Source organism: Mauremys mutica, chromosome 8, assembly GCF_020497125.1.
Source record: "Mauremys mutica isolate MM-2020 ecotype Southern chromosome 8, ASM2049712v1, whole genome shotgun sequence".
NCBI lineage: Eukaryota > Metazoa > Chordata > Testudines > Geoemydidae > Mauremys > Mauremys mutica.
In genome coordinates, this window is record NC_059079.1 from 57,285,149 (window position 1) to 57,312,869 (window position 27,721).

Sequence of the window (27,721 nt, forward strand, 5' to 3'; positions counted from 1 at the left end):
AGTGGGGAACGGTTGCCTCTACTGTCAGAGACTGAGCCTGTCAGTGCCTCCCTTAGGGATGACAGAATGCTAGCTGTCCTTAAGGAAACATTGAGCTGGCTTCTGCTCAATAAACCAGTGCTTGATGTTGATGATCTGTATCATTAAAGAGAAGGAGCATGGCCTAGTGCATAGAGCACTGAACTGAGACTCAGGAGGAGAGCTGGGTTCTAATTCCTGGCTCTGCCCCACCCTTGGGTGAATCTTTGTGGCTCTGTTTCACCTTCATTTGTCTCGTCTATTAGAGTGTAAGTTCTTCAGGGCAGGGAATGTCTCTTACCATCGGTCTGTACAGCATTTGGCACAATGGGGCCCCGATCTCAGTTGGAGCCTCTAGGTCACTGTTTCTCAAATACGGCCACCAGGGGCTTTTCTTGCAGCCACAGGGGCAAAGGGGTGGGTGGAGGTAGGGGTGGGGGGGGGGAGAACTGGAGCCCAAAGCCCTGTGGCCAGAGCCTGCCGCTCCTCTGCCCTGCCACCCCAGGACTGAAGCCTAAAGCTTGAACCCCATCACCCCAGGGAAGGTGGGGAACTCACCGGGTGCCTGGTCCTCCAGCATTGTGCCCCAGGTGTCTCCACAGGGGGAGCAGGGCCCAACTACTGCTGGCAGCCCCAGAAACCAACACCAAGGCAGTGCATCCAGGAGCAACAGGGAGAGGCCTCTACTCCCCCACCCCAATAACAGCCCAGGAGGCTGTGGCCACAAGAAAAGCCCCTGATGGCCGCATTTGAGAAATGCTGAGCTAGTCCACCCTGTTTAATGGATCAGTCCACACTAACTCTTGGTCTTTTCTTTTTCCATATACATTCTAACAACGTCCTCTGTATTCCTGCTAGGGTTTGATCTGGGATGATCACAAAAAGGTTTTGAAACAGGAAAGATCTCTGTGGCAAAACATTCATTGTGACTGAGGCTGTTCTTCCCATGCAAGAAATTACATCCTTCCCCCAGCGCTCCAGACCTTTTTTCATTTACTGAGGCTGTGGCTTGATATTTAAATCATAGAGCTCTTCTAGGTTGTTTGAGATCTGAATTCCCAGGTGTGTGACAGAATTTGTTGCCCATCTGCACCCAAATATTTTCTGGTGGAGTGACTCCTCAGAGTCTGACAAATTTATAGTGGACATTTTGGATTTGACATAATTGACTTTAAATCAAGATGCTTTCCAAAAATCATGGATTTTTTTTAGAAACTAATTTTTAGGAAATGTTTGGTTTAGATAACAATAATGTTACATCGTCTGCGTATAAAGCTAGGTTCTGATATGTTCCTGCTAGCTTTATTCTTGTGATCGATTTTCCCATGTCCTCTGTGCAAAAGACTCCACGGCCAGTGCAAAAAGGGAAGGAGACAATGGACTTTCCTGCCTGCCTAGTCCTTCTGGGTACTTCAAACAGGGGAGATTCATTGATTCCAAGGCCAGAAGGAACCATTGTGATTATGTAGTCTGACTTCCTGAATAAAATGGGCCATAGTACTACCCCAAGGTAATTCCTACCCCATCTCTTTTAGAAAAACATCCAATCTTGATTTAGAAATTGCTAGTGATGGAGAATCCACCATGACCCTGGGTAAATTGTTCCAATGCTTCATTACTCACAGTTTAAAATTTACGCCTTATTTCCAGTCTGAATTTGTCTAGCTTCAGCTTCCAGCCATTGGATCCTGTTATAGCTTTCCCTACTAGATTGAAGAGCCCATTTAACCCCATTAACTCGCACAGCTGCTTTTGGACTGGTGCAAAGAGCAGTTATCCATTTAAGGAACAGGGAGCCAATGTTCATATGGGACAGGGGCTTGAAACAGACCATTCCACTCTAGTCTATCAACGGCTTTCTCTGAAGCTAGTGATAACAAAATTAATAGTTTTTTTAAAAATCTGATATTATGGGTGATTCCAAGTTCTCTCTGAATATTGTCTGACACTCGTTTATCCTTAATGAATCCAGTTTGATCTGGGTTTGTAGAAAATGAGAGCACAGACTGCAACCAGCCAGCTAGTATTTTTGCTAAAATCTTTGTCATGGTTCAGCAGCTACATGGGTCTATAAGAGCTGCATAAGTTAAGGTCTTTTCCAACTTCTGGGAGAACAATAGTAGCTGCTTTCACAGGTTGTGGAAGTTCCTCCCACAATAGAATAGCATTGCTGGTAATACCTCCCCTATGGGCCATCTAGTCCCTTGTTAAATACCTTGTAACATTCCGCTGGAAAGCTAGGAGGTCCTGGAGTTTTACAACTTTTCATACTTGCTACTGCCACTAAAATTTCTTCTTCGGTGTTTTTTTGGTCTGAAGTTTCTAAGTCGTTCTTTGGCAAGCCTGCCCCTTCACTTATTTTTGAATAATTTCAGAGCTTATAGTATCTGAGATATAGATGTTCTTATAATAAGCAGCAAAAGTGGCATATATTTCATGAGGGTGTGCAAGTATCTTTTGGTGGAAAAATACTTTGGAAGCTGCATTTTCTATTGACAAATGAAATAGCAACTGGTTAAAAAGCTGGATTCATTTTATCCCTTCAGGTTAGCATATTACAAACCGCCAACATGATCATTTTAGGAAGGAGGCTCTGCAATTACAGCTAAACCAGCAGGAGGATCAGTGCCCTCAGCAACAAAAATGTCTTGTCTGGCATATGCCCCTTTGGTCAAATTTAACTCCTGAAAAGCAAATAGTCAAATAAGTTGTGGCTGTGTGATGGGGTATCCACCCCACACAAGCCAGAGCAGGTTAAATTAGGTCAATTAACCTTATATGCTACACCTGGAGGAGAGCCAGAGACCAATAAAGCCTAATGGAAGATGAAGTTCAGCTGGGAAAGAGCAGGTTGAGCTTGTATAAAGGGATGAAGCGGGGGGGCAGGGTGGAGCTATAGGGGAAGTAGTCTGCAGTCAGCCCCTGGGAGAAAGGAGGTTTACTTTCAGGGCTACAGAGCCTGGCAAGAAATCAGAGGGGATATATTTACAGTTAGTCCCTGGGAGGAGGGGATTTGAGCCACTAAACCTGGGGGGAGGGCAAGAAGACAGAAAAGGGAAGTAGGAAGGAGTCCAGGGAAATAACAACAGGATCTGACTGGTGGCAAGCAAACTGTAGTTGCTACTAGATATAGGGTTGCTGGGCTGGAAGCCAGAGTAGTGGGCAGGCCCGGGTTCCCTTACCATCTGCTGGGAAAGTGGCACAGGACCTGGCTGTGGGGTGGAATACTATCTGGAACAGCATATGGACAGCTGATCCAGACTGACTTTGAAATCCCAGAAGAGGAGGACTGTACAGTAACCTGGCCAGAGTGCTGAGTCACAAAGACGGAGTAGTGTGAGTCCTGGAGAGTGAGGAGGGAATACAATGTGAGCAGCCATTGGAAGGGGGTGTCTGAGCTGAAAGGAGCTAATCCACAGCCACAAGGAGGCGCCCCAACAATGACTGAACTCCGTTGCAGGCTGCCACTGAATATGATGACCCCAGTGCTGGCTGAGCTGGCCAAAGGCAAGGAGACAAAGCTGGCAGCGAGGTGGGATGGAGAGTGGATCAGCACTGGAGAAGGAAAGTGAAAGCTCAGCCAAGAAGCACAGACCCAGACAGGAGTGGGGAGTCAGAAGAGGTAACAGAAGAAAAATATTGTCATTTGCTACCCTCTGTTATGTATTCATAAGGGCTCCCCAGTTGTCATCTCTGATCACTATGAAGTACTCTGATGAGCTGCCTGGGGGGTGCAAGGAGCTGTCCTCTGTATCATCAACCAGGGAACGAAGGCACTTTATGCCTGCAGAAAGAGGCTGCCTGGGAACCCTCATAAATACATTATAAAGCTCCAGCCATCTCATGGCGGCCCTATAATATATTCATCGGCTCTGTTCTCACTCTGTACTTGGCCTCCCCCAGCCCCAGAGAACTGTGTAGAGTGCTGTCTCCCTGCTCTCAGCTGGCACACAGGCCAGGCCCAGCTGCCTCAGGCCCAAGCAGAGGCCTCCCTACCCCCAAGCCTAGAGGGTTTTTTAATGCTTTTAAATTTAATTAAAAGCTGCCTCCCTCAGTCTGTTTGGAACAGCCCATTGGTCCAGAGGTTGCTGCCAACCATCTAGCAATCTGGAAGTATGTTGGGGGAAAGTGCTTTAGTTCCTCGGTGATGGCCCCTGGGGAGCTTCTCAGCAGTTCCTTAGGGGCTGTCTGTTGGGAATCAGCCAGCAGGACCCTTTGGAGAGATCCACTGAGTGCAGGCTCGGTGCTGTGCGATCTGTGGGAGAGGCTGGTTGTTCCCTGGGAGCTTTGCTTCCTCATAGACAGTTAGAGGTACATGTCTGTGCGTCTCACATAAGTGTAATGTTATCACTCACATGACCACGGGCTGGAGCCACTTTCCTGCCTGGTAGCTCTTCTCAGGGGATTGTAAGAGAACCAGCAGAAAGCCGTTCCAAGGGGGTACGCAGGCCACTGGAGAAGAATTTGTTCCACGTTTCCTTCTTGTGGAATGGATGGGTTGGAGATCAATTCCTCTCCCTCACACTGTGCTTTCCGTTATGGTGCTGCTGTGACACTGATGTAAGCAGAGTCAGGATGAGATCTACCCTGACATCTGGTGGTACATTATGAGGAGTGGGCAAAGGAATTTTAGGAATGTGCATTTGCATTGGTAAACCCACTCCACTTAGCATAACACACAGCAGCATGGGATGGTTATTTTCACACTGTGGAATCCCCAATTTCTTTGTTATTGGGGCAGGAAGGAAAAAAAGTGCTGTTACCTTAATTATGTGAATGAGGAACTATGAGACTGCTTTATGACAGAAATGACTCAACCTACATTAAATAGTACTTGCTAGACAAGGGACATGGGTTCCAAAACCCAGTGAAGGGAGAGAGGCTGGGGACTGGTGTGTGTACCTGATGGTATGGGCCCCTTTTGAGGGCCTGGAACACCAATTGCACATCCTCCTCTCTCCACTGTTAAAGAGCAGAGCTAATTTTGAATCCTTTAGGAGTCCATCTGGAGGCTGCTGACCTGAATTCACGTTGGGGCCAAGGTGGCACTGGGGCTCCTCTACTACAAGTTGAAACCACTAAGAGCTGAAATCACTAAAAGAGCTAAGCTTACTGAGCTGAGATCACTGAGTGGGGGAGCCTGAAGATTGATCGCTAAGCAGCTGGCAGAGCGGAGCAGTCTGCAGCACGTTGGTGCAGCCTGTGGAACAGTGAGCAGTGTGGAGCGGTTCGTGGGGATGGCTGATGCGGTTCATGGGTTGGCTGGAGGAGCGGCACAGCTGATGGAGTGGAGCCAGTCGTGGTGAAAGCTGCAGCAGAACTCCACGGAGAAGCGGGGCAGTCGACCCTGGCCCACGTAAGGTGTCCCTTAACACCCTGTGTGTGCCCCCCCATTTCCACCCAGGCTGGGGGGGTAAAACTCGGCAGATAAACTTTTGAACTCTGGGGTGGCACTGACCAGAGACAGAGACTCTTGGGTTGTTGGACTTTGGGGTGATTGGACTCAAGACCCTAAGGGGGAAAGGACAGTGCCAAATGTACTTGGAGGTGGGTTTTTTGCTTATGGTTTGTGTATAGTCCTGTTTGTGGTGTCTCTCCAACGTGATGCCGCATTGTTTCCCTCCTTTATTAAAAGGATTTTGCTACACTCGGACTCTGTGCTTGCGAGTGGGGAAGTATTGCCTCCTAGAGGCGCCTGGGGGGGTAGTAGGTAATTGTCCCAGGTCACTGGGTGGGGGCTCGAGCCGGTTTTGCATTGTGTTATTGAAACAGAACCCCTGGATACTGAACCCGGCCCTTGTTGCTGCCAACTCAGAGGGGCAGAAGGGTTACACTGGCATACAGATGGGTTATACATATATGTGCTGCCACAGGAATATGTCACACATACAGTCAGTGACTCCACTATACAGACGATGGACTGCAGTGCACGCAGTGACTGTCCTCAGTGAACAGGCACAGGAAGTTGAGGCCAGTGTGCTGGTGCAGGTGAGTACATTGAGCTGCTTGCTGTACCTGACAGTGTCAGGAGCAGTTGCTCTGACAACAATGAAGCACCTAGCTTGGAAGCTGTCACCTGGTCCCAGACTCTTTGGAGTTCTAGAAGCTTTTTGGATCAATTGAACTCAAAACCCAAGCTCCTCCCTGAACTCTGCTTTGTGTGTTCCTTTGCTTCTCTGAAGTGAATTCAACTGTGGCCAAACTTGACACCAAAACAGGAGGGGCAGCAAACAAACAAGGTGGCCTGGAAAGAATACAGCACTGGGAGCTGCAGGCAACAAGAGGAGGAGAAATAATCATATGCAGTCCTGTGCCCAGGGAGAAGAAACAAGCCATGCAGATTAGAGATTTTCATTTGAAATGTTTTTCCAGTGAAAAGTAAGTGTGTGTGTGTAAAAATAAAAATAAAAAAATACACCCCCCTGAAATGTTCTAGTTTGAAAATTGAAAAAGTTTTGGGTTTTGTTTGTTTTTAATGAAAACCAAAAGGCTTTTAAAGAAAAATGTCAGTGTTTTTACTGCAACTTTTTTGTTCAAGAATAAGAGATTTTCCAGTCAGCTCTGCTGCAAATATACAATGGGGGATTGTGACATGGCTTACTCTGTTCAACATTCAGCAGTGCCTCCTTGTGGCTTATCTGGCAAATTATCTCTGCCACCCCTTCCTATGGTTACTCAGTGTGTCGTTCCACTCCCTCCCTTCATGGCCCGGGCCCCCCTCATGCACTGGGAACTGCAGTGCTTTCTTCTTCATAGCTTAGCAGCTCTTGGCTTTTACTCTCCCAGCCGTCACTGCTTTTTCCCTGGAATACTTCCTACTGTCCTTACAGCGTCCTACTCTTCCCTCTAGCATCCAGGAGAATGACTGAAGGCATCCCCCATGCAGCATACCAACTTCCTCTCTCTAAAGATCTTGCACAGCTCCTCCCCAAGATGGACTGCATCAGCAATTAGGCCCTAGCATTCCCTGGGTTTCCACCTGGTGCAGCCTAAGCCTAACTGGTCTAATTTACCCCATCAGGCCTTATGTGGGGTGGACACTCCATGACAAGGGCATAACCAAGTTGCAACATTGCATTAAATTACTTGATTTTCTCCATAACAGCACCTTTATAGTTGTTTTTACATGTGACTATTGCTTGTTGCAGGGAAGTGTGAAATCAGGACTGGGAGAGGAGATAACTCTTTGTACAGCACTCAGCAGAGTGGGCCTGGTGTGCCTTTGGGTGTGTAGCAAGTCGAGCACTCACTGGCATGGCATCTCCTGCTGGTTGCCGTGGAAATTAGCTCAATGCCAGCTCTGGAGCACTCTAACACCAGCAGTACCCCCACACTTTGGGCCTCCCCTCCCAGGGGAACCCCCAACCCTCTATACTTTTTCTCCCAGGAGTGGGGTAACTGCCCTGCTACACACATCCTGCCTCAAAATCCCCACCCCTGGAGGTAGGGGGGCCTCTTAGCTTGGGCTCCCAGTAGTGGCCCCTCCAGGGCTGCCCTCCCCATCTCCGAAGCCTCCCAGCCTCGGGCCATATCCCAGGTGTGTGCCTCCGCCTTCCGGCAGGCCTGCTCCGCTGCCTCCAGCCATGCCCGCAGGTCAGCATCCCCCTGACCCTCCTCTTTTAGGGTCTGGGTCCATGTTGTGGCCTGTTCATTAACCACCTGGGTCCCAGCCTCTTGCTAGGCCCACTCTGTCACACTTTCTTTATTTGAGACCTGCCCGGCGATGGTCTGGGTCCCGACCTCCTGCTGGGTCCCCTCCATCCTGGTTGCTGCTTCCGCCACCTTCTGTTGGCGGCTTGTTGGCTGGTCAGCCATCATCAGTGCAGCCTTGATCCTTTTGACCCTTCCGGGCCCCCAGACACATCCTTCTGTGGCCCCTCCGTTCCCTTGAGGGGGCAGTGCCTCCTAATGTGGCCCAGTGCATGGCAGCCCCAGCAGGCTCCCTGCCTCCTCGCTGTCTTGGGTCTCTTGTGGTCCTTCTGGGGTCCCGCCCTCTCACTGGGGCTAACCTGGACCCTCCACCTCAGGCCTGGGTATGCCCACTGTATGTGTCCATGTTGCCCGCAGGCCCAGCACATCCTCAGCCCCCTGGGTTACCTCCCCAGGTGGGCTATCTTAGGGACTTTCTCTGTCCCTGCTCGGGGTGAGGCGCCCTGCCCCCATCCCAGTAGGGACAATCCCTTTTTAAATGTCCACGCCTTATACAGGTGTGACAAGCCCTGCATTACACGCCCAGCCTCTGGGCCCTGCAGCGGCTTTCAGCGGTTCTTCTTGATCTCTCGCCTCACCAGTCTTAGAAGGGCCCGCTGCCCTTCCGCCTCTGCCCCAATTGTTCCTGGAGGGCCCACTGCACCTCCCAGAGTCCCTCTTGTGTCTCCCGGATCCTTTGCAGCAGGAATCCCCTTCGCCCATGTGCTTTGTCAGCCCCCTTCTGCTGGGGTGCTGACGCCTGACCCCAATCCTGGATAACACCAGGGGCCTCCGCAAAGAAAGCCCCAGTATAGCCGGGATCCATTGTCTCTCTCTCCTCTGCCCGGCAATAGTCCCAGTCCCATCCCTGCCCCTTGTATCGGGGTCACCATCTATGCTCACATTCTCCACCACATGTAGCAAGTCGAGCACTTACCGGTGCGGCACCTCTTGCTGGTTGCCTTGGGAATTAACTCAATTCCAGCTCTGGAGCGCCCTCTGCTGGCAGGTCTCTCGCCTGCCTCAGGCCCCTGTGTCCCTCCTGCACCCCAGTGCCCTTTACCTTGGGGTTCTGCCCCAGCAGTACACCTGCACTTTGGGTCTCCCCTCCCAGGGGAACCCCCAATCCTCTATACCTTTTCTCCCAGGAGCGGGGTAACTGCCCCGCTACAGGGTGCTACCGTAATGTAAATGTTTATTAACTGTAATAAGATCTCTATCTTAAAAAGCAAGCAAATGTCGGAGGAGCCCTGCTTTAGACAAGGCAATGACCAGTTTGGGAATTTGGGTATCAAATTTGCATTGAAAATTAATCTTCCATTTCTCAAAGATGATTCTGGCCTCTTCATAAAAGTGCTCAGTTAAATTATTATTGATCAGCTGCTAAGCAGTGAAAAGTTATAAAACTGAGTCAAGGGCATCACGCCAGGTGACCCTATCACATCCAGATGCATGCAATGCTCTGTGCACATTCATAAGAGCACGGGAGCCAGGCTAAGTGTTGTATTTTTGATGTGATGGATAACTGTTTGTCACTACAGCCAGATCTCAGACCTGTGTATGTGTGTGCATGACAGAGGGAGAAAACTTAATAAGGAACGGGGAAAATATTCATATAAAATGTGATTTTTCTTTGACAGAGCTATAAGTATCAAACTCGGGCAAGAAAAGCTCTATGCCCATTCGTTACGGAACAAAGCATTAATTCAGAAGTGAAAAGTGGACACTATTGGATGTTTATCCAGACTTCAATCCCACCCTGCCACAAACTCGTATGTGCCACACCTGGCAGATCCTGCTCAGTAGAGGCCTAGGATTAGGATAGGAATGGGGGTCTTCAGGTCTGGACAGAGTTGGTTGTGGGAAGTTTATGAAGTGCCTACTCCACAATGCCTAGCTCAAGCCAGAACAATTAGTTCTCCATTTTTTGAGAGGCCCAAATTCAAGTAAAATGTGAGTTCATACTGTGTCTATTTGCCACGATTTCAATACAAATAAACAACGGGAAGTAAGAGTTAGCGGGTCTAAAGTCAATGGCAAAGCTCCCAGTGGACACAAACTCCCCTAGAGACTGGGGAGTGCTGCTGAATTAATATGTCTGGTCCTTTGTGTGACCCAGTAGAATCTGCTCTTTAATTCTAAGATTTGGAGTCATGGAACACAAAGGATATTTCCTGAATTGAAAAAGGAACCTTGCTAAGATATCAATCATTGTTTGACTTGCAGTCAATAGGAGTTGAGTGTGCAAGGAACACAGGACCAGGCCCTCTCTATTCATTCCTTCACAGCAGGTATCTTTATTCCATTCATACCAGGACGTCAGATATGCCCAGTATACTAAAAAGGAAGGGTAGCCTTGTGGTTAAAGCCCTGGATTGGGACTCGAGAGACCTAGGTTCAGTTATTAAGGCTATAACAGACTTCTTGTGTGACCTAAGGTAACTCAATCTCTCTGGGCCTCAGTTTTGCATCTGTACAATGGAGATAATACTTCCTTTTCCCCATCCTTTGCCTGTCTTGTCTACGTAGATTGTAAACTCTTTGTCAGGACTCTGGATATGGAGGTGCAGGTTGAAGCCAAGGCCTGGGTAGGAAGGGACTCAAGAATGTGGTCTGAGTTCAGTCTAGGGGGTTAAGGCCAGAAGCAGCAGTCTGTAGCAGTGTCGTGTTGTAGGATCAGGTCAAAGTTGAAGACGATAAGCCACACCAGTTGGAATGCAGTTGCTATTTAACATCTTCACCAGTTACTTATGGAACAGAAAGTATTTCATTATCACTATATGATATAAATATATCATGTTGCTTCTTTCTGAATACAGAACTGAAATATTTATTGAATACTTAAGAACATAAGAACGGCCGTACTGGGTCAGACCAAAGGTCCATCCAGCCCAGTATCCTGTCTACCGACAGTGGCCAATACCAGGTACCCCAGAGGGAGTGAACCTAACAGGTAATGATCAAGTGATCTCTCTCCTGCCATCCATCACCACACTCTGACAAACAGGGGCTAGGGACACTATTCCTTACCCTCCTGGATAATAGCTATTTCTGCCTTTTCTGTACTGGAATTAATAATTTTACCATCCTTGTCTAGTATCATACCTATATTATTGCTTAGATTCTCCTTTTGCATGTTCCTGATATATTTAAATAATTCCTTCTTGTTGTCCTTAATCCTACAGGCCACAATTTTTTTTCATTGATACATTTAGCTTCCTTTATCAATTGTCTGCATTTCCGAACTGCCAATTTGCATTCATTTCTATCAGCTTCTCTATCGTTCCATTTGTTATATCCTGTATTTTTATTTTTTATTACTGCTTTTACCCACCTTCTTAAGCAGGATGGTTGATTAACCAAACAAGCTTTCTTTCAAGACTGCGATGTTATTTTATTAAGAATGTTTTTTTCCCAAATGTTCAATTTCCCAATTACCATCAACATTTTTATATTTAAATTTTTGCTTATAAATGTAGTAAGAGGAGGCCCTGAGATATAAACCTTGGTATCAGAGGCCTGGTGTGAGGCCTAAGGCCTGAACTAAAATAATGGTCAAGACTTTGCTAACATAAAGCAAAGTTAAGCTGTGAGCCAGAGGCAGGCCCTGCTCACAGAAGCTGGCAAGGAAAGAGCTGATGCTGCAAAAAGAGACATACCTAAAAGGTACTGGACACCAGATATCAGAACGTTTGTACACTCCACACAGATAACAAGGAACAAGCTGACCCATCCCAATGACAGGGCCTAAAGGGTAATAAGATGGATAGAGCTGTTTTGTTTGAACCAACATGTATAAGGTGAGAGGTGGCACCTTACTACATAGAGGGATTGTACTTTGCTACGTAGAGGGGTTGCACCTCAATTCGTCAGGAGTGATGTGTGACTTGTTTGTATCTCTGTATAAGAATGCTCCTCTGAGTTGATGTCTTTGTCCGGCCTAGGGGGCAGTGGAAAGTCCCGCCATTGACTGAGCTGAGTCCATTGTCAGGGAGCATATAAGTACTACTAGCTAGCCACACCTCAGCAGCACCTTGGACTTTTATGCCGGAGAGCTGGAGACTGTGTTTCTCTTCGACAATAAACCTGGCCAACATGCCTTCGTATCTTACTAGAGTCTGTGGTCATTGAGGGTTCTCTCGGGGTCTGCTGTGTCAGCTATTTGCGCAGAGCTGGGACAGCACACAGAGGGAACATGCACACAGCCAATTGATATCAACATTGAACAGAGCAGAGCACCACACCGGGAGCAACTCACACCAATAATTACATTCAGCTTTGAGAAACTGGCCTTTTTAAAGCACTAACGATATGTATTACAGGTCAGGAATATATTCTGTTTGCACATAGCAGATGGATTTAGATTGTGATCACTTGTACCTAAGCAACAATTAATTGATACCGCCGTGATCAATTCATCTTTATCCACCAGATTGAGGTCTAATACAGAGTTGCCCTTGGTTGGTTGCAATACTTTTTGTGTTAGAAAGTTTCCATCTATAACTTTTAGAAGCTCCACGGATGTTTCACCAGTGACAGGATGAGACTTCTAGAATACATCTCCAAGACTGAAATCTACACTGACCCATAAGCATATCAGGTTCGCTCTCTCTGAATTGTCAATAACTCTAAGGCAGGTAATGGTATATTTGATATTGAGTGTAATGTAGTAGTTCATCATCTCCATCCTGGGTGTTTTTATTATAAGGGAGAACAACAACAAAAAAGGGGCAAATTAAGCTAACAGAAAGAAGTTAGCAGATGTATTCCCCCTCTGAAGCCCCTGAGAGCAAACCCTGTTCTGCGCACGGACCTTTTCTATCTCAGTCCTCCCAGTGGTACTGGAACTACTGCCACACTGTCTGGCTTTAAGTAGTAATAACAAACACTAAATACATAGTTTCCATGATCAGTACACCCCCAGTATAAAAATTGTTCCAGCACCTCTGCTCTTCCCCACTTGTCTGAATTTCTTCTAATAACAGTCCGTAGTTCTACTCTCTCCAGAGTATCAATGCTCTTAGTATTTGATTGGTAACAGCCATTCATTTCCCCTTCAACATGCCTTAGAGCTGAAAAAGCTCTCCCTTACCTTGTATCCTATCCATGTGTCTGTCCTGTCACGCTCTTCTGGCCACTTCACAGGTATCAGTGCCTTGATCTACAAAGAACAATTTTTAAATGTGGTGTCACCTAATTTTTAAAAATGTGGGAAGAGCCAGGCAGTCCTCAGCCCTTCCTGATCTCCTCTTCTCCACCCCCACCCCCGCTCAGCTAGCTCCAGAACCATCACCCACTTAGCATCACAAAAGGGCTGAGGGTTTCCCAGACGACCAGGTAACAGGACAGTGGGACATCCTATCCAGGGGACTAACTACACTACCCTGACCTAAGCCTGACAGACTCTCTGAGAGAGGATTTAGCCCATCCTGCTGATTTTTTCCTCCTTATTGGGTTTCTGGGTGCTAAGGATCACCCAGAGCTGGAAGTTTGTCAGGGGACAGTTTGAGGAAAGGTATGAGTGGTTCAACCCATATGAGAGCTGCAGGATCCCCTGATATCCCAGTTATGCCTCATTTAAAACACAAAACCGTTCCAGTGTCACCCAGTCCTGCCACAGCATCCCCTGCTATTCTAACTCCACTCCCCCCACCAAAAACGTGTTGTTACCTTAATTATAGGTTTTGCTATTCGCTCTTCATACAGCGTAGTGTAGTAAAGGATAAAGAGAAACAATAGCTATACTACATATGTGATGGTGAGGGCAAGTGACACTGCAGAGACCTGTAATCAATTATAGTTATCATGCTCCTCAGATGCTCTTTGCATGATGATCTGTCTCTGGTAGGACTACTTTTAACATTTCAAACCTCTTAGTTCTGCTTCAAATGGCTGCCTTTTAAAAATCAACCTGACACAAAAATATTTCCTTTTCCTCCACAGGTGGAATTTTCTTGGGCAATATTCAGTCTTCCTCTAGTGAGATGTTTAAGGTCTAATATCTCACAACCTGTTTAGATTAGAACTGAAGCTGTAGAGCATTGGAAAAGGGAGGTCCCCAGTGTTCAAGTGAAACACACAGCATGTCCTTCTACAGGGCCGGCTCCAGGCACCAGCATTCCAAGCTGGTGCTTGGGGTGGCAATCTGAAAGCGGCGGCAGTCCCTGTTGTTTTGTCCCCAAGCAGCGCGCCGAATTGCCGCCCCGGACGGCGGGGGCAGTCCTTGTGCCCTTAGGGCGGCACGTGTGTTTCTGCGGTGGCAGCAATTTGGCGGCAGCTTCTATGTTTAGCTGTCCGCGGTGGCTTCAGCTAAACATAGAAGCTGCCGCCGAATTGTCGCCGCCGCAGAAACGCACCTGCCGCCCTAAGGGCACATGACTGCCCCTGCCGTCCGGCGGCAATTCAGCGCGCTGCTTGGGGCGGCGAAAACTGTAGAGCCAGCTCTGTCCTTCTAGCCCAGAAGTTCTCAAACTGGGGGTCGTGAGGTTATTACATGGGGGGATGCGAGCTGTCAGCCTCCACCCCAGACTCCAGCATTTACAATACTGTGAAATATTCTTTAAAAGTGTTTTTAATTTATAAGGGGGGGTCGCACTCAGAGGCTTGCTGTGTGAAAGGACTCACCAGTACAAAAGTTTGAGAACCCCTGGTCTAGTCCCAGTAGGTCCCAACATATCAGTACAAAGTCGTGATAACTATATACGTGTTAGTTATTAGAACTGGTGAAAATTTTCATGTAAGAAGTTTTCCCACCAAAAAATAAGCTTTCCTCAAAAATGAAAATTTTCATGGGAAAATATCAGTCTGGCCAAATAAACTTAGTTTTCCTGTGGGAAATTTCAAAATAGGGTGACCAGATGTCCCGATTTTATAGGGACAGTCCCGATTTTTGGGTCTTTTTCTTATATAGGCTCCTATTACCCCCCACACCCTGTCCTGATTTTTCATACTTGCTGTCTGGTCACCCTATTTCAAAATAAAAATTTTCCTTTCAAATTTCTTATTTTGCCATTTTCATTTTAACTTAAAATGTTGTTTTGTTTCACTTTTTCAGTTTAAAAAAATAAAATCTGATTTTAAGTCAAAATGTCGAGTTGAAGTGAAAATTGTTATTTTGAATCAGTTCAAATCTTCCCCTGAGGCCACGAGCATGTTTTGACCAAACATTTTCTAACAAAGATTTTTTTGTTTAAAATTTATCATGGGAAATATTTTGGCTTTCTAACCAGCTCTACAATATGGGTCATTTTTTAATATGTTGGTTATAATTTTTCTCTCCCTCTGTGTTCTGCACAGTTGAGGCCAAGATAAATAAGGCAGATGGCTTTCTAGGTGGAAGGATGCAAAATATAGTCCCAATGACAATTTTTAGAACATCTTGAAAATATTTCTAACATTAAAAAAATATATATATATGGTGTCTACAGAAACCTTAATGGTGTGGAATAAAAGAAAGGTTAATTTGCATTCATTTGGATGGACCTGTGTATCTCACTGTTTTTACCCCAAATGTTCAAACATAGGTGTATCCGTGCTAAGCATCTAAATTCATATTTAGCCCCCTAAAGAGAAGTGGCCTGATTTTCAGAGGCACATGTGGCTCCCCTTGACTTCAGGCCATTTCTTTTTCCATTTCGAGGCCTGAATATGGATCTAAGTTTGAAAGTATGAGCTGAAGTGCCTTGCCCAAAGTTTCACAGCAAAGTCTGTAGTAGCAGCAGATTAGAACCTGGTATCCTTTGAGACCTAATCCCCTGCTCTAACCATTAGTTACTTTGCTTTAAATAAGCATAGTAAAAAGATGCAGATGAAATCAGATACCATTTGAATAGTTCTGAACCATGACCCATTTCTATCTCCTCATCTGTTGAGTTAACTGACAGAGGAGATCTCCTAGAGTTTCTTATCTGGTGCCAAATTGGCTTGAAGGATAATGCTGTTATTAGTCTCAACAACAATGGGGCCTGGAAGGGCTGTATCCTGGAGCATGATCCAAAACTTGAACATCCTCCTCATTGAGAAGAGCAAACTTGCCATCCTGTGGGAGAAGCAGAAGGGCTTCCCCAGGCAGTGTGCCTCTAGCTGGATGTTGGCCATGAAAAAGAGCCCTGGCCTCTCCTGAAGAGGGATGTGTTGGTTTGAAGAGCCTGAAATATGACTAAAACTCAGGACTGGCAATGAGAGGGGAAGAAAAAATGTGTACTAAAATTCCACTAACAGGGAACCACTAGCACTAGCACCATAGCTATGGATCTGCCCCTAAATGATCATGAGAATAACTGCACCTGAGCCAGGGTATCCAGGGGACTATCCTGCTTCCAAAACCCAGCTGCCTCTTCTTCCTTTATTAATGGACCTCACCTCTGTAAGATGTCTACTTTGTTAAAGGGAAACAGTCAAGATGAAATGTATATATTAGAAAATAAATAGGCCAAGACTTTGTAAAATGATTAGCAATTCTGGGTGCCTCCTCAGATTTTGACTTTAAAGGGGCTTGATTTTCAGAGAGGGAGGGGGATTTAGCACTTCCAGAAAATCAGGGTCCTTTAGGGTGACTCAACTTGGACATCAAAATCACTTCACTTTTGAAAATGTTGGCCTAAATCCTTCCCTGTGTTACTAATAATACTTTAGATTATTAAAATTTGCTAATCCATTGTTGGTAGTACTGTTTATCTTTTGCATTTCACTTAGTTGAGACAGTGAAACTAGCTTGGCAAGTTTCACCTTTTTTGGGGTCAGTTTCTCTTTCTCCTGCCCTAGAAGGATGCTGTTGCATTTCAATTCTAGATACTAGAGCTCCTGGGGAAAGTTTAAATTACAAAAAAGATAATTAAAAAAAACCTGTAATGAAATTTAAAAAATGTTGTGCAAATGTTTCTACTTGTATTAAGTTATGTGAAACATTGTTCTCAAAACAAAACCTGAATTCAAAGGAGAAGCTGCTTGAGGGTGTCTTTTATATAGAAGGTTTTTCTTTTCCAATTTCAAAACAAGTCTGGCATCATATGCAGGACTAAAGGCATTCCATGCAGTGTTAATAGTGAGAATATGAGACCATACTGTATTAATCACTATACTAAACTGCAGAGGGCATTGAACTCAAAGGCGGCTATGATTTATATTTAAATGGCAGCGGTGTAAGCTTGGGTTTGGCATTACTAATAATCACATCCTCTCTCCTTGAGGCTCTCCAGAGATTATACACTGGACTGCGTCTTGTCCCACTCAAACATGCATGAGTGTTTGGCAAATATTATCAACAGTGTCAGATTAACCCAATGTAGAGCCCTGTTTATTTAGCGAGGTTTTTAAGGAAAAGCATCTCATGATAAATCCCTAAATCTTCTTTAAATTGACTGGCTCAACATTTATAGAAATGGTACCACCTTTGTGTGAGAAGTCACCTGTTTGTGTAAAGTAGCTTCTTACAGTCAGCCCTTATGTAGTAATTGGGCTCTTGGTGCACCCTAGATCGCATCACATAGCATTTCTAGACTGCAGTATCACGTGACGTAGATAGTTTACTAGAATGTTTTGGCAGATTCTTCCCTTTTCGTGTATTTATGACGGAAAAATTAGCACGGAATGTTCTAGAAAAACCTACGTGAATAGTCATGTACTGAGATGTCACCTCAAGGGCTAAGAGGATCTTGAAGTCTCAAGAGCACCAGCTGTGCTAATGGGTGGTTGTGGTTATGTAGGTACATGTGCACTAGGAAGCCACCAATTTGTTTCAGAGGGTCCCAAGCAGGCTGCTGCCCTGGGCTCCCTGCTCCGACCAGCAGGCACTGTCCCGTATCCCAGAAGACGACCAGCAACCCCCACCCTGGGCCCTCAGCGCCTCACCAGCCCCCGCTCTCCCGCACGCAGGGGCAGAGACTCCCTGCGCGGCGGAACCTCTGTCTCGGTGGCCGCGTTTCCGCCCGCGCCGCTAGCAGCGCTGCACCGAGTCCCTGGAGAGGCTCACCCTGCGCCCTGGCCCGGACCCCGCTGCAGTTACCGGCAGGGGCGGGCCGCCGCGGGAGGGGACGGAGCGGCCGACGGACCGCGATGCAGTGAGGGAGGGGGCGGCCGGGCTGGCCATGGCTTCCCCGTTCCCGGCCGGCAACAGCGGCGGGGACCCGAGCTCCGGGGAGGAGTCGGCCGGGCCGGAGGAGGAGGCCCGGGCTCTGGCGGAGCAGTTCGAGCGGGCGGCCGAGCGACTGCCGGGGCTGATGCAGGTGGCCAGCAGGGAGCAGCTCCTCTACCTGTACGCCAGGTACAAGCAGGTAAGGGCCGGGCTGGGGCGGTGACTCCCCCCTTCTAGCGCGTCCCTCACGGTTCGCCGCCTCTGTCCAGCGCCGGGCACGCTGAGGCAGGGTCTGCTAAGCGCTCCCACGCCTGCGCCATTGCACCGCGAGTGTCCCAAGATCGTGGGTCCTGCCTAAAGCCCGGGAGCCCCGTGGCTCTGAGGGAATCTCAGACCTTAGAAAGGTCTCAGGCCTCGTGCTTGCAGAGAGAAGCTGGGAAACGGGATCCCACGGCGCCCTAAAGGCCCTGGAGCTGGAAAGTAAAGGACAAGGATTCTTGTGCATTTATTTATTTTAGAATTTCCTCGTTATAAAGAAATATTGTGGGGTTTTGTTGTTGTTCTGTTTGTGGGGGAGGCCTGACTCATGACTGTTCAATGCTTGGGGTTGATACTGCTGCCTGTGCATAGCTCTGGGTGGTATTTCAACCTTTGTCCAGCCTGGTGGGGGCCATGTGTTAGCTGTCACTTCAGGCTGGATGTAGTGTGAGGTGGAGATCAGCCACCATCAGTTGATGGCAGAACACAAGTTAGCTTTTGTTACTTTAGGACCCTTGTGTATGTGAAGAACCCTCTGAAGTTAATGGAGCTCCATGTGAGAGCAAGGGCCAACCCATGCGGATCCTACTGCAGGACTGGGGCCTTTGAATGAAAGAGCAGTGGCAGTGCTAACTTTTCCACAGCAACGTTTCTCAAGTGGTTTCGGGAATTACCTGTAAGGATAGGAGGGTATTTCCATGTTCAACCAGACCATGTATTGAAACTGACAACATGGAAGGAGAGTGCCAACTGAGACAGTAGTTTTATAACAGATGTCTCTCTATCATGACCTAAATTAAGACCCCCCCCCTTCTCATTGCAGACCACGCAGCAGATAGTAGACGTTCCATCACCTGCATCAGATTTAAGGCACTGACTTAGGCCCCAATCAGGTTTAGCTTTAAGCACATAAGTAGTCCATTGAAGAGCTAGCTGGTCACATGTTGCTTGGTCTTTTCTGTGTTTTCTGCTGCTTCTACAGGTGTCCAACCTTTGGACTGTAAAAGGAGCAGGAAATGAGGAGGGACTGCTAACCTAACTGCCTCTGTTTGGGACTACTGCTGTGTTAGAGGATGAAAGGAGCTGCTCTCTGGAGCCTCCAGTGTGACTGAAACTGCCAGTCATCAGCAGGAGATGAGTGTGCAGCAGTGAAGGGATCAGATAGTGTGCTTAAAAAGAAGACTGGATAGCTAGGTAGCCTGTCCAAGACAGCAGGAGACAAGCACTGGGAATCTTGTGGAGAGGTTAAGGAGTTGATGATCAGATGGCAGAGAATCATGAAGGGAACATGAGAAAATAGAACAGATTGGAATGTGAGATGAAATGAAGAGTATAAGTAGACTGATTTTTTATTTATTTATTTATTTAGGGCAAATGCTTACTGCATTAGAAATAACTAAAATACCTACTATTGCATTTCCATGTAAATAGTTGCTGCTGTTACCATGTTGATGCTGTCCAACTGTGTATATAGTCCTGCCTGTGTAAACATTTAACAAACCCTGGAGGGTCCAGGAGGGTCCCGTTACTCACAGTGTGAGCTTCTCATACTATCTTAAGTGTTTCATAGCTCCACTGGGTCATAAAGGGAATACAGTACAGTATATCAGCTTTATGGTTACATTGACATCTGATATTGGGCTCCAGAGGATTTCTCATTGCCAGTTGTGAGACGAGAAATGAGGTGCTTAATGTTGTTTAGCTTGAAATTATTAGGAGGAAATTCTTCAGAAATTGTTTTCACAAACCCTCGATTTGTTCCAAGCAAAAGGGAGCTGCTAATTGCATTGAGTCACCACATGTTTCAATAGCTGAGGTTTTAGACTGCTGGCAGAGAGGTGTGTGCGATGCTTTTGACTGCTCCTAGAGAGTAACAACATAATCTGTGTCTTGTTGACCGTATGCATTAACAGTATCATTTTGGGATATCGTGTATGCAACTAATTACAGAACAAATATACAGGCGAATCTCATCTTATGCGCATTTAACATGCGCGAATTCAGCTTTGTGTGGTGGGCAAAAACAAAACAAAAACAAAAAAAGAGAAAAATAACAATTTAAATACTGTTCCTGTAGTGCGGGCGATTCCTCCCGCCATTACACTCAATGTAATTTTGACTATACACATTTTTCGCTTTACGCGCTGACAGCGGAACGTAACCTCAGCGTAAGATGAGACTCGTCTGTACTTTAAAAAAAAAAAAAATCTTGTAAGTATCTTGCCTCCAGAGTCCAGGATGTTTGTAGGCAAGGCTTCCACTCTGTTCTTACCTCATCCTCTTAGTACTAACCTTATAGAAGACTCAGTGTTTCGCATTGCCTAGACGCAGTGGGACTGGTTAAGGACAGAGCCTACATATTGCAGAGGTGGGACTCACTCCAGTGAAAGTCAGAGGGTGTCTTGCAAGCGCAAGCTGCTGCAGGATCAAGCCCTGTTAACTTCGATTTTTTGGTTGATTTTGTGATTTAAGACAAAACTGCTGTACTTAACACAACCTCTTTCTAGTCACAAAAGTCATATCAATATGCATAATAGGCTGCTAATATATTATCCAGTGGACAATAGTATTACTTGTGTGCAAAAGGTGCTGACTTAGATCTGTTTGCTGTCCCTGATTTGACATCCTTGTCTGTCTTCAAGTCAATATTTCTTGTCACAAAAGGCTTTGATTTAAGAGGCAACACCACCATAAAAAACATGACAGTAACAGCTGAGTTCTCTGTTAAAATACTGTACATTATTTATCTAAAACTATTTAGATATATAAACTTTCTCCTGGAGTTTTACTACCTTTTATTGGAGTCAGTTTCAGATTTTTATTAATTTTATCTGCAATTTTGTTTGTGTGTCAGAAGCTTGAAAATAAGGGAACTGTTCAGTTGTTGGCCCTAGTGAGACAATGTTGCCAGGGCCTGCTAGGGCTGAACTTCAGTAAGGGCAGGTCTACACTATGGGGGAAAATCGATATAAGATACGCAACTTCAGCTACGTGAATAACGTAGCTGAAGTCGAAGTATCTGATATCGAATTACTTACCGTCCTCACGGCGCGGGATCGACGTCCGCGGCTCCCCATGTCGACTCCGCTACCGCCGTTCGCGTTGGTGGAGTTACAGAGTCGACATGAGCGCGTTCGGGGATCGATATATCGCATCTAGATGAAACGCGATATATCGATCCCTGAGAAATCGATTGCTACCCGCCGATACGGCGAGTAGTGAAGACGTACCCTAAGAGAGGAAGAATGGTCCGGTGGGTAAGGGTGCTAGCCTAGGACTCTGGAGACCTGGTGTCAGAACACTGCTCTGCCACAGACTTCCTATGTGACCTTGGGCAAGTCATTTAGTCTCTCTGTTCCCCAGCAGTAAAATTGGTGTTGTGAGGATAAATGCATTAAAGATTGTGATGTTCTCAGGCACTACAGTAATGGGGGCCATATAAGTATCCAAAGTAGAAATAGAATAACTAGTTGACAAGAGTCCAGTGCCTCATGAGTAAGGCTATGTTTTAGTCACGGGTATTTTTAGTAAAAGTCACAGACAGGTCACAGGCAGTAAACAGAAATTCATGTGTGTGGGGGGACTGCCTGGGGCCCCAAGGGTGCAGGAGGAGGGTGTCCAGGCTGCTTGGGGTGGGGGGAGCAGACCCCCACTGGTGCTGGGGGGGGAGTTGGCTGGGCCAGCAGGCTCCCTACCTGGCTCCGTGCCCCCAGCAGCAGAAGAGTTTGGGTGTGGGAGGGGTGTAGGGGTTTGGGGTATGGGATGGGGGGAGGCAGGCTCTGGGCAGCACTTACCTGGGAGGCTCCTGGAAACAGCGACATCCCCCCTCGCTCAGCTCCTAGGTGGAGGCTTGGCCAGGCTGCAATGCACGCTGCCTGTCACGGTTCCCGGCCAATGGCAGCTGTGAAACCAGCACTCTGGGTAGAGGCAGCATGCAGTGCTTCCTGGCCATGCCTCTGCCAAGCAGCTGAGCAAGAGGGATGTCGCAGCTTCTGAGGAGCGCCCCCAGGTAAGCACTGCCCAGAGCCTGCCTCGCCCCGTCTGGTGCCCCAACCCCCTGCCCCTCTCTCACCCAAATTCTGCTGCTGGGGGACGTGGTGGCCCGAGACTGCCTCAGCAGTGGCCTGTGCGTTGTCCCTGTCCCTGAGCCAGGCGCACTGGCTACTGCAGAAGTTATGGAGGTGACAGAAAGTCATGGAATCCGTGACTTCCATGACCTCCATGACAAACTCGCAGCCTTACTCTTGAGTGATCAGACTCAATGAAAGAGCTGCAGTATTTGAAGAAGGCTCTCCTGATAACTGTCTAAAGCAGTGCTTCTCAAAGTTGGGCCGCCGCTTGTTCAGGGAAAGCCCCTGGCAGTCTGGGCTGGTTTGTTTACCTGTGCGTTCGCAGGTTTGGCCGATCGCAGCTCCCATTGGCCACGATTCACCACTCCAGGCCAATGGGGGCTGCGGGAAGGGCGGTCAGCACATCCCTCAGCCCGCACCGCTTCCTGCAGCTCCCATTGGCCTGGGACGGCAAACCATGCAGCCAGTGGGAGCCGCGATCGGCCGAACCTGCAGACGTGGCAGATAAACAAACTGGCCCAGACTGCCAGTGGCTTTCCTGAACAAGCGGAGGACTGGCTTTGAGAAGCACTGATCTAAATGATGGGGTGGTCAGACAAAATTCAAGTATTAAAATCCTGCACTCATATCAAAACAGGGCTCACACTGATGGGTGCAGGAAATGCTTCCATGTGATGATTTTTCAGGGACAGTAGAAGATGATTAAACCACAAGTTTGTACTGAAAATAGATTTTTTTTGTGTGGGGGGCTTACAGTTTATTGTAGCACTACTGTTGTGCTTGGTCTGAGTCAATATGAGTGACATTATTCTCCCTGATCTAATGGAGAACACCATGTTACCTCCTGATCCCTCCTTGGCATTCAGGGCTTAGAACCCTTACTAATTGGCCGGTGAAGCTGATGCTTCTCCTGTCCATCCCAGTACTTGCTAATTTGCAACCCTGACTGATCTGAATTTAGGCCCACCCCACTAGTTAGTGCAGATTAGTGAGGCTTTTCTTCATCTGCCCTTTCAGTGCAGGCCAAACTACATGAAGGAATTCCATTTCTGCCTAGGAAATTGTGGTCACTTGGTCAGCTGATTGCATATAGATGGTCCCAGTATGGTTCAGGTCTACATTCAAAGCTGTACTATCGAATTCTGGGGCTAGGGTCCAAGTTTGACTTGCCTAAAAGAATTTATGATTTGGTGGGAAATAACCTGCAGTCTGGATATCAGTTGCTTTACAATCTACTTCAGTTGAGTAATGTAAAGAAAACAAACCACAGACCATGATTGTTTGACATGAACTGGAGCTTCTCAAGCTTTTTCATGGCATGGACCATAGCTTAATAGAGACTCTCATGGATCCCTCCCCTCCAAAATTGCATGGATCATCTCCCCATGATTTATGATCACATAACATCGCTATGGCAAGAACAGAAATTGCTTGCATTGAAAAGTGATATCCGGGAAGTACCGGTATTTAATGTATTTGGGCTGTCTTTTAATGCAGTTTATCAACTTGAAACAAGGAGGGCCCAGCACCAAGTGACCAGTCAGCCCTCCATGGACAATAGTATAGGAACCTCTGACTTGAAATAATATTTGGAGCTCATGTCTTTCTGCTAGCTTTGTAGAAAAAGCTTTCTTAACTTTCAGCTGTAGGGACAAGAGGGCTGAATCTTTCACAAATGCTTTTCTCCCAATTATTTGTCAGGAATTCAAGTTAAACATTCTAACGAAAAATCCTTCCGTTCTCGACTGCTCCAATTTCAGTCTCATGTAATGTCAGAATCCCATTAGCTCTCCAGTTTTTCAGCAAAATGTGATAAGTAAAGAGCTGATATTTTTAATGTAAAAAATCAAGCAGTGCCCTCTTTTCCCCTCTCCTACCCCTTCTTTATTTTTGGACAAAACTCTTGTAAGCCAACTTAATATAGCATAAAAAAGCAGAAAGGGCAAAAACATATTTTTCTTTTGCAGATAATTTTGAAGTATTGTTCCTGTATCTGTGTTGGCATCAGTAGTGCTGATGTTATTGCACAGCAGGGAGGAAAAGAATAAATGCCAAATTTAAAGAGGGGAAACTTGTCAGGTTTTGAAGAGGATCTTAAAAAATAATTAAAGTATTAGGAAAAGTATGTAACTTTCTCTCAGAGTTGTTGGCTGTTTTGTGTGCAATTGGGATATTGGGCTAGAGAATGGCCAGGTTGGGATGTTCTATTTTGATGGTAGATCATATTTCATTTATATTTTTCAATTTGTAAAAATGTATTCAGTGTCTCAGAGTGCAAGAGAAAATGTTTAAAACACAATCTAAATCATAGTCTGCATAAGATAGGGCTGACAACAGTTAAACAAAATTATATTCAACTCCCCATCAGGCAAAAACCTGTTTTAACAAAGTACCTTGATCTGAAGGCCAGCTGAGAAACCCTGTGATTCAAACTGGTGACATTTACCATGAAACATTAAAACAAATATTTTAGAAAACGTCTTCATTTTTTTTTAAAAACCCCATTCCCTTTCCGTAAAAATCTAAATAAAATTACTGCAACTTCCACATCTAAGTTTTTTAAAAAGATGATTGATGATTGCAGATACAGCATAAAGCAACCTCTTAAGGTGAGGAATCATTAGCTGATTAAGCAGTTTAATTGGCTGAGCAGCAAGTGTTTTATACTAGTTTGATGGATGCAGCTTGATTTTTGCTTGACTAGCAACATCTGACTAACAGGTTGTCATGATCTCTGAAAACTGAGTGCCCAAGTTTACTCCAGTCCTTCCCATATTTCATTTATCCTGGATTTTGTCCTGCATTAGGGGACTTACTATAACAGTTGCTTTCAAGGGGATTATTCCTGTTTGCATCAGTACGGCTACTCTGACTTGGCCTCTGGTGTAGAAATATGCCTTAACTGGGAATCTGAGTTTGTGATATAGTTATTTATGAGTGATTAAAGAGTGGCTTTTTAATTGGAGTCCTGAAATGTTTGGTTACCAATGCAGGAACATTAAAAAAAAAAGCCAAAGTGATTAAGTCCACGTTTCATTTTATGTAAATCCACTGTTCATCAAAATGACGTTTAACCTATGTGAAAATTCCTTGTTTGTATGCAGACACCAATAATAAGAGAGGTGGGCATCAACATTCTCCTAATCTTTGGTGTTTTTATCCTCTAATGATAGGGTCTGTAAATCTAAATGTAATATTAATGGGTACATGTAAATTAATTACAGAGGCATAGACCAACATGTATTTTGTTTACTACCTGCCATTCCTTATTCTATGCTCCCTGATTCCTCTCATGAAAAATTCTGCTTTTAACTCCTCCTGGACTAGGGCTCAAAGAATTTGTGCCTGTCAGTCTCTCTTCCCAGGGGCGGCTCTAGGCACCAGCTAAACAAGCAGGTGCCTAGGGCGGCCAAATTTAGGGGGCGGCGAAATGACGGGCGTGTATGTGCCTGCTTACCGGAAGAGCGGCCGGAGCTCTTCCCCGGCTGCAGAGGACAGGCCGCTCCTCGGCTTGTCCCCGCGGGTGCACACCAAGAAGCGGCCCCTCCTCTTCAGCTGGGGAAGGGCCGCGCTACCAGCTCCGCCTGGGCTGGGGTGGGGAGGGGGTTGCTTACCGCGGAAAGGCGGGAGCCGGTAGCGCAGCCCTGCCCGGGCTGCAGAGGAGGGGCCACTTCTCGGAGTGCACCGGCGGGGACAAGCGGAGGAGAAGCGGCCCCTCCTCTGCAGCCCCGGTAGGGCTGCGCTACCGGCGCCCGCCGGTCGCGGGATGCAAACCCCCCTCCCCGGCGGAGCTGGTAGCGCAGCCCTGCCCGGGCTGCAGAGGAGGGGCCGCTTCTCCTCCGCTTGTCCCCGCCGGTGCACTCCGAGAAGCGGCCCCTCCTCTGCAGCCCGGGCAGGGCTGCGCTACCGGCTCCCGCCTTTCCGCGGTAAGCAACCCCCCTCCCCGGCGGAGCTGGTAGCGCGGCCCTGCCCCAGCTGCAGAGGAGGGGCCGCTCCTCAGCTTGTTCGGGCTGCTCTCCTGCGGGCAGCGGCCACCCTCCAGACGAACCGGTAGCCAGCTGCGGGCCGCCTCCCTGGGGGGGGCTAGGGCGGCGCTGCGCTGCTCGGGGGCTCGGGCTGCGGTCGGCGCCGCTGGGGGGGCGGCCCTCTTCTTTTCTGCCTGGGGCGGCAGAAAAGCTAGAGCCGGCCCTGTCTCTTCCTCACCCAGACTGTGATCCTGTAGTTGCCCCATGCATGGATCTCCTGTTACCTTCAGTGTGAGCTCTGGATGTGGACCAGCCAGTGTCCCAGGCTGGAATAAGTTTTGAAATGCACTGTATTCCCTTTGTAGATGACCCTATTACTGAAAGGCAGCTGTTGGACTTTAGTCAAATAAAGGAAAGGAACTGCAAGTCTTCCTCAGCATTCCTTATAGCTATGAACTAGGACTGTCAAGCGATTAAAACATTTTTCGCGATTAATCGTGCTGTTAAACAATAATAGAAAACCATTTATTTAAATATATTTTTGGATGTTCTATACATTTACAAATGTATTCATTTCATTTATAACACAATACAAAGTGCACAGTGCTCACTTTATATTTATTTTTTATTACAAGTATTTGCACTGTAACCCCCCCAAAAGAAATAGTATTTTTCAGTTCACCTAATACAAGTACTGTAGTGCAATCTCTTTATCATGAGAGTTGAACGTACAAATGTAGAATGTACCAAAAAAAACCCTGCATTAAAAAACAAAACAATGTAAAACTTTAGAGCCTACAAGTCCATTCAGTCCCACTTCTCGTTCAGCCAGTCGCTCAGACAAACAAGTTTGGTTACATTTGCAGGAGATGCTGCTGCCCACTTCTTACATACAATGTCACCTGAAAGTGAGAACAGGCGTTCCCATGGCACTGTTGTAGCCGGCATCACAAGATATTTACATGCTAGATGCACTAAAAATTCACATGTCCCCTCATGCTTCAACCACCATTCCAGAGGGCATGCGGCCATGCTGATGATGGGTTCTGCTCGATAACAATCCAAAACAGTGCAGGCCGACACATGTTCATTTTCATCATCTGAGTCAGATGCCACCAGCAGAAGGTTGATTTTCTGTTTTGGTGGTTTGGGTTCTATAGTTTCCACATCAGAATGTTGCTCTTTTAAGACTTCTGAAAGCATGCTCCACACCTTACCCCGCTCAGATTTTGGAAGGCACTTCAGATTCTTAAATCTTGGGTCGAGTGCTGCAGCTATCTTTAGAAATCTCACATTGGTACCTTCTTTGTGTTTTGTCAAATCTGCAGCGAAAGTGTTCTTAAAATGAACATGTGTTGAGTCATCATCTGAGACTACTATAACATAAAATATATGGCAGAATGTGGGTGAAATAGAGCTGGAGACGTACAATTCTCCCCAAAGGTATTCAGTCACAAATGTAATTAACACTATTTTTTTAATTAATATTATCAGCATGGAAGCATGTCTTCTGGAATGGTGGCTGAAACATGAAGGGGCATATGAATGTTTAGCATATCTGGCACGTAAATACCTTGCAATGCCATGTGAACACCTCTTCTCACTTTCTGGTGACATTTTAAATAAGAAGTAAGCAGCATTATCTTCCG

At 46.6% G+C, this 27,721-nt stretch overlaps 2 protein-coding genes across 2 annotated transcripts in view; one reads left to right on the top strand and one right to left on the bottom strand.

The window, feature by feature from the left end:
• XPR1 (xenotropic and polytropic retrovirus receptor 1) overlaps nucleotides 1-17,223 on the bottom strand; it is a 306,687-nt gene extending 289,464 nt beyond the window's left edge. The window contains exons 1-2 of the mRNA XM_045026958.1: nucleotides 17,115-17,223; nucleotides 12,800-12,868 (exon numbers count right to left, since the gene is read on the bottom strand). The gene's annotated coding sequence lies outside the window, so the exon portion shown is untranslated. The remainder of the gene's footprint in view (nucleotides 1-12,799; nucleotides 12,869-17,114) is intronic.
• A 405-nt stretch (nucleotides 17,224-17,628) lies between these two features.
• ACBD6 (acyl-CoA binding domain containing 6) overlaps nucleotides 17,629-27,721 on the top strand; it is a 157,556-nt gene continuing 147,463 nt past the window's right edge. The window contains exon 1 of the mRNA XM_045026959.1: nucleotides 17,629-17,978. Within this exon, the coding sequence (XP_044882894.1) occupies nucleotides 17,793-17,978 (186 nt within the window). The 5' untranslated portion in view covers nucleotides 17,629-17,792. The remainder of the gene's footprint in view (nucleotides 17,979-27,721) is intronic.